This window comes from Bipolaris maydis (assembly GCF_028858645.1).
Source record: "Bipolaris maydis strain C4 unplaced genomic scaffold PSV08scaffold_10, whole genome shotgun sequence".
In the NCBI taxonomy this organism is placed as follows: domain Eukaryota; kingdom Fungi; phylum Ascomycota; class Dothideomycetes; order Pleosporales; family Pleosporaceae; genus Bipolaris; species Bipolaris maydis.
In genome coordinates this window covers 188166-194361 of record NW_027093866.1, presented here as the reverse complement: position 1 = coordinate 194361, position 6196 = coordinate 188166, and the positions used below count along the sequence as shown (strand labels likewise).

Below are 6196 nucleotides of genomic sequence, written 5' to 3'. Positions count from 1 at the left end.
TCAAACCAACAACATAGCAGCCACCACACACTGCATCTGCACCTCTAACGCCTCGCCACTACTATTCCCGAGCGATTTGACAACCGCCCCCGGGAAATTACACGTTTATCTGTCATTATCCAGGTACCTCCGACCATACATGCTCTCCCTCTACGTCCCATTCGGAAAAATCCTCATAATATCAAAGCACATGTCCTCACAGGGCTTTATCTCCTTGTACAGGCCAGGCTGGATCATCTCGTCGGCAAGCGGATTCCTATTGCGAGCAAACGCCGCGCTGTCGTTGAAACCGGGTACTATGTCGGGAAGAGAGCCGTTGGCAAAAGGTGTTTTGACATTGCGCGGGACAAAGGATGATTCGTTTGCGGTCTAATCTTCGTAGTGCGGTATGAGAACTATGTAGAGCCAGGATTTGAACTCCTTTGCATAACCGTCCCATGTGCGGGCGAGTGAGTATTATGATTGAGAGATAGTAATTTAAGAAACCTGTACAAGCGTCATTATAAATTGATCGAATTATTTACGGGCTTAGCTATTTTAGAATTCTATGAGGGACGCATTATTGTATTTGTAGCGGGTGTTAGGTTGTACGGCGTAGGCAACGGTATTACAAACGTCAAGCTCAAAGAGGACTGAGTAGAAGTCGTCTAGGTGTGGTTATTAGTAAAGCTATTGAAGGGTGGGAAGTATGTTTATGAACTGGCTCTTGTGGTCTAGTTGAAGGCCCAGAAGACCCGGCCTCCGTCTCACATTGTACCTACACGGTTGATGTATAGTGGTTCTGAGCTCCCCTTAACTACTACCAAACTATCATAAGTCTTTATGGCCTACGAGTTTCTGATATAGAACTGGCTCTTAGATATGTACATATAAAATTATCGACACTAAATCTCGACGTAATGCTCAAGATAAAAGTAAAATTTCTCGCCTTGTTAATATTCATTTGTTTCTTCAGCGGAAAATATCAACCCTCTAGCACTATAATTACCGCCTACTAGTTATGCAGAAATATTTATATTGGGAAAGCATGCTGAGCTTTTTGCCTATTAAAGTTTCTAGTGCGATTCATATTGCCTAGGTTGTATACAATAAACAACGTAGACTTGCTATTGGTTTTAACTGTGAATAAGATGATTTTAGTCGCGTTTCCATAATAATGGTGGAGTTTGTGGTACTAGTAGCGAGTTTAAAATGCTAGCTGCTCAGCTAGTCCTTTTCTAGCTTTGTCCCCCTACTACTGATGTAAATATCTAGACTAGTTTTAAGCTTAATAAATAGCGAGGCTGGTATTAAATTGTACGCCTCGTATAATAAGTCCAAGTATCTTACGTTTAGTTTGGGGACCCATACACCACTCTAATACTGCATGTGTAGTAAATAGAGAGGAAAAGGGTATATAAGCTGAAAGCTAGAGAATATGGTACTAATATTTCCAAACGGTGGTTAGTCTGATAGGCAATATAGCAAATCGAGAGCAAAGGGCTTAGCGATAACACTAAGTAACTAGGCTGTGCCGTAACAAATGTGCCGTTTTCTAGGTATAGGTTATTTGACTTGTTGTCTGCATCGTGTCCCATCATAGTCAGATCAACTGAATGTGATGGCTATGGCCCGCCTGGAAGCAAGCCTGAATTACCAAGATGTCATTTCGGCCATTGGTTCAGAAAGTTAAGAAAAAGCTCGCCGCTTTGCTGACTGTGGGGAGGTTAAAACATCTTCTTAAGAAAAGCCCGCGCCGCAAGAGCTCGGTGACCAGATCTACTTCACCCAGCTTGGCTACTACAAATGACCTCGAAGTCGAGTCACAACAGCCTACTTTGACCGAGAGTCGCAACAGTGTTGAGAATAGCAGTCCAGGTGCTAAGCTTGAGCTAGACGTGCTAGGACAGATTCTTACGACTATTTTACCGCGCCCGAATCCATACGTACTTGGTTTGGAGAGAGCTGGGAGGGCGGTGTTTGCTCCTAAGACAAATGCATTAGTGGTTAAGAGGTCAGCGGGTCGGGGCAGCCAGGAATGTTTGAGAGCGTCTTAATGGTATTGCTAGGCGTCTTGTTCTGTCTATTACGCAACGTGAACACTCTATACGGCGCCAGATAGCGCTCGACAAGATTACAAAGCTCATGGTCGGACGTTGCTCGGCCCTCATTATAAGATCATGCAGTTCTTAGATTCGAAACGGTTCATTGAATCATAGAAGCAACGCGGAACATGCCTTTCTCTCTAATGATCTTCCGTCCAGGCAACGAATCATAATCACCCACGCCTAGCTTTGTAGAGAAGAACAAGGAACTTTCGAAATGAGCAAATTCAACCCCTTGAAGGATGCAGGATTCCCCCAATCCATGACAAAGAGAAGCTCAACAAGTTTCCAAGGATGGCTTCTGGCTTCTGGCTACAAACAAGCAATGCACCCGCAGAAAGAAGTACATGCGTCAGCGCCACTGAGGCTGTGCCGGGGAAGACGCGTGAGGCGAAAGACCGACGTCATTCGCTAGGATGAGGCGCCCGTGCCAGACCAAGCCGGCTAAGCTTACCGCGGCGCATAGATAAGGCCCCGGCTGCCGCTTCACTTCCTTGGCCACTTGCTCTGGCCAGCAACCCTCGAGTACATTTTACTTGTACTCCTTCCACCCTCACACATCCTCACACCAAAACCGATGGGAGAACCCGACGACCCTTCTATACGCAGCTTCCAGTCCAAGGCAGTGTCTGCACTTGGCTTGGGACGCAAGACAGTCACTCCAAGCCACGTTCTCCCGACCCACAACCCCCACCCGACCGCCCATCCAGGCTTAGGCGGCGCCCAGGCCGACAACAACAACAACAACACCAGCAACGAGAAGCATGCTGCCCCTGAACTCAAGACGACAGACTCCAGCAATGGCAGTGCAAATACCACGGGTGATGGAAATGCGTCTTCCACCATAGAATCTGGGAAGCGTCCCTTCTACTCACTCACGCGGGTCAAGAATGGAACCCTCCGGTTCATCACCCACACCAAGAATGCCGTCACGCACAGCTGGATCAATGTCTTGCTAGTCTTTGTGCCGGTTGGCATCGCCGTCAAGCTTGTCGGCTTGCAGCCCGAGATTGTCTTCTCCATGAACGCCATAGCCATAATTCCACTTGCGGGCCTGCTCGCACATGCAACCGAAGTTGTCGCCGCCCGCGTTGGAGACGCGCTTGGCGCACTGCTAAACGTGTCTTTCGGCAATGCCGTTGAGCTGATTCTCTTCATCATTCTGCTTGCCTCTAACCAGATAGAGGTGGTGCAGGCCTCGCTGCTTGGATCTATCCTTGCGAACCTCCTCCTTATCCTCGGTATGGCATTTTTGTTGGGTGGCCTCAAGTACCAGGAGCAGGTCTACAACAACACCGTCACTCAAATGAGCGGAGTCATGCTTGCACTAGCCGTTACGAGTCTTCTGCTCCCTACTGCCTTCCATGCAGCCTTTGAGGACAATGCCATTGCCGATCACGAGACTCTATCCGTCAGTCGTGGCACGAGTGTCATTTTGTTGCTCGTTTATGGTCTCTATCTTTTATTCCAGCTCAAAAGCCATAGATATCTCTACGCCAGCACTCCGCAGCACATCATCGATGAAGAGTCCCATCCCGGTGTTCTTGCTGGTGCTTTTGACTCGTCCAGCTCAGATTCTTCGTCCAGCTCCAGCAGCAGTGACAGTGACGGCTCGTCGCATTCTGATGGAACAATGAAGAAAAAAGCGAAGCGCATGGTCAAGAGGCTTCGTCGCAAGTCCAGTGCTAGCTCCAAAGATGGGAGTGCCCTTTCCGCTATAAGCTCGCCAGACGGCGAAGTCAACCAGAGTCCTTTCGAGGCTGAGAGGGAGAGAAGCAACAGTGTCTTCACTTCTAACACTGGTATGTTTGGAAATCGCCGGCACTCAGTCGACGTTATGAGTGGTGATGAAGCGGACAACGATCAGTATGCGCCAGTCGTTCGTGACTTTGAAGCTGCCTCGCATACCTCGCAATCGATCATGAAGAAGGAGAAACGCAGACACAAGAAGAAGAAGAAGGACCGCCGTGACCGCAACAAAGTCAGTACCATTCCTGAGAAAGAGGTTGCGCCAAACGAGCCTGCACCCAAGGTCACCTTTGCCCAAGATATTCAGCAAAACACGGCTGCTGCGACCAACCCGCGCAGGTACAATCGTCCTGCACTTCCCTCTTTGCTTTCCAACAATGTCTTCTCGAATCCTCAGAACCTAGCCCCACTTGGCGGCCCTGCTCCGAACATTCGCATGGCGGCGCCTCGTGATAACACAGTTCTGCGCACACCTCTTCGCCGTTCCAAGTCTCTTCCGGATCAAATTGGGCGAACAGCGCCTTACGCTAACGCAACCAATCACCCTACGGTCTCACCTCAAGCTGCCTTGGCATTGAACGAGGATGACGAAGCTGACGAGGTTCCCGACATGTCCATTAAAGCGGCCATTTTCATGCTCTTGATCAGTACTGGTCTTGTCGCCGTGTGTGCGGACTTTATGAGTGGTGCTATAGAGCCAATGGTGGAATCCTCTGGCATTAGTCAAGCTTTCATTGGTCTCATTATTCTTCCCATTGTTGGTAACGCGGCAGAGCACGTTACAGCTGTGACGGTAGCCATGAAGAACAAGATGGATCTTTCCATCGGTATCGCGGTCGGTTCGTCGATTCAAATTGCAATCTTCATCACGCCCGTCATTGTCATCCTTGGCTGGATGATGGGCAAAGAGATGACGTTGTACTTCAACATTTTCGAAACTGTTGCCTTGTTCGTTACTGTCCTGGTTGTAAACTTCTTGGTACTGGACGGGCGAAGCAATTATCTCGAGGGCAGTTTACTCATCGCTTCATACATCATTATTGCACTGGCCAGTTTCTTCTATCCTGATGGCTGCGATGCTAGTGCTATTGGTGGCAATGAAAAGCACTGCACTTGAGTTGACCGACCAATGGCGCAACTCGCTCCAAGGTATGGCGGAGAGGAAGACGAAGGTGCAGCCCTATCATCGCTGCTCAGCGGATGAAGATTGATGATGTCGGGCGTGAGAGGAGGAGTCTTTAGTTTGGTAGTCAGCTGTAAGCAATACCAGCTTTTAGGTAAATTGGGTTTGTTCCGGATAAAGCCCAGTCTTGTGTCTTTTCGGTTCTATTTTTCAGCAGCCCCAATCGTCATAGACGCCTACTAGCTTTACGTATCCTGGTGTTATAAATTGATACATTTGTCCCAGCTCAACATTTCCTATGAACTGCTTCGGTATCTTACAATATATGTATGTGAACGTGTCCAACGACTACTGATGCATACGAGTAGAGAAAGATGTTCACTTTACAGCTACTGCCAGCCACGATTGTGTAGATGTGACTAGGTCATGTTTTCGGGGTGTTTAATTGCAAGGCTAAGATGCATTTTGTGTAGTCGACGAACAGCATACCGATTATAGAATCGGGGGGGGGGGGCATAGTAGACGCGGGTAAATCTTATGCTTGGCAAGTGAAAACAGTGCCGGTGGGGTTATTGCTCGTGAAGTCATGCGTCACCTGGTCCAAAACTGTAAACGAAGCTCGGCCCAAGGGGTTGTATTTAAATTGCTATGCTTTGGTTATACTATGGCAGTCGGCAAAGGTGGTGGGGAAAGCAAATTTCACACTGGGACCAGCCACATGCAGGCCTACAAGCTAACTAAGATAGAATGTTGCAACAACATTCCAGAACTTGCACAACTTCGATCGTGGCGTGCCTAGTACGCTACCAATTTGATGTTCAATTACACGAGCTCCACATGGCGCAGACCCAAGCCTCTCCCTACGGGGGTCTCATTAGCCGGCGGCAATTGCACGAAACAAATCGCAGAGGTTTTCCAATCTGCATCCTATTCGAACCAGGTGCAACATGTGTCCATCGGCAATGTCTTGCTGCTCGCGTGGCGGATAGAAAGGGCGTTAGAATCGTGAAATTCCCTCCAGCTCACTCTGCCCAAGTCAAGTATATTCAGCTGTAGACCAAGAGGCGATTGTTTCAACGTCATTCACCCAGGATCTATTTGGGCCACCATGTTTCAAGAATCACGCAGATACACCCGATCAGGGGTCACAACCGCTTCCGATAGTAGCCCGGTCGGACGGCATTGTTTACCATAAACGAGCCAAGAGATTCCAAGCTTCTCTGACATGACATTCAGTACC

At 48.5% G+C, this 6196-nt stretch overlaps 2 protein-coding genes across 2 annotated transcripts; both read left to right on the top strand.

Annotated features, from left to right (window-relative positions):
- Positions 1-1640: 1640 nt before the first annotated feature.
- PSV08DRAFT_248938 (uncharacterized protein) lies at positions 1641-2036 on the top strand (the record flags this gene model as incomplete). The annotated part of the gene is made up of 1 exon (XM_014217974.1): positions 1641-2036. One exon carries the CDS (start codon positions 1641-1643, stop codon positions 2034-2036), a length of 396 nt encoding a protein of 131 aa, XP_014073449.1.
- A 625-nt stretch (positions 2037-2661) lies between these two features.
- On the top strand, positions 2662-5240 carry PSV08DRAFT_205491 (Sodium/calcium exchanger protein-domain-containing protein; the record flags this gene model as incomplete). Its single annotated transcript, XM_014217973.2, has 1 exon — positions 2662-5240. One exon carries the CDS (start codon positions 2662-2664, stop codon positions 4948-4950), a length of 2289 nt encoding a protein of 762 aa, XP_014073448.1. The 3' UTR covers positions 4951-5240.
- Positions 5241-6196: the final 956 nt, after the last annotated feature.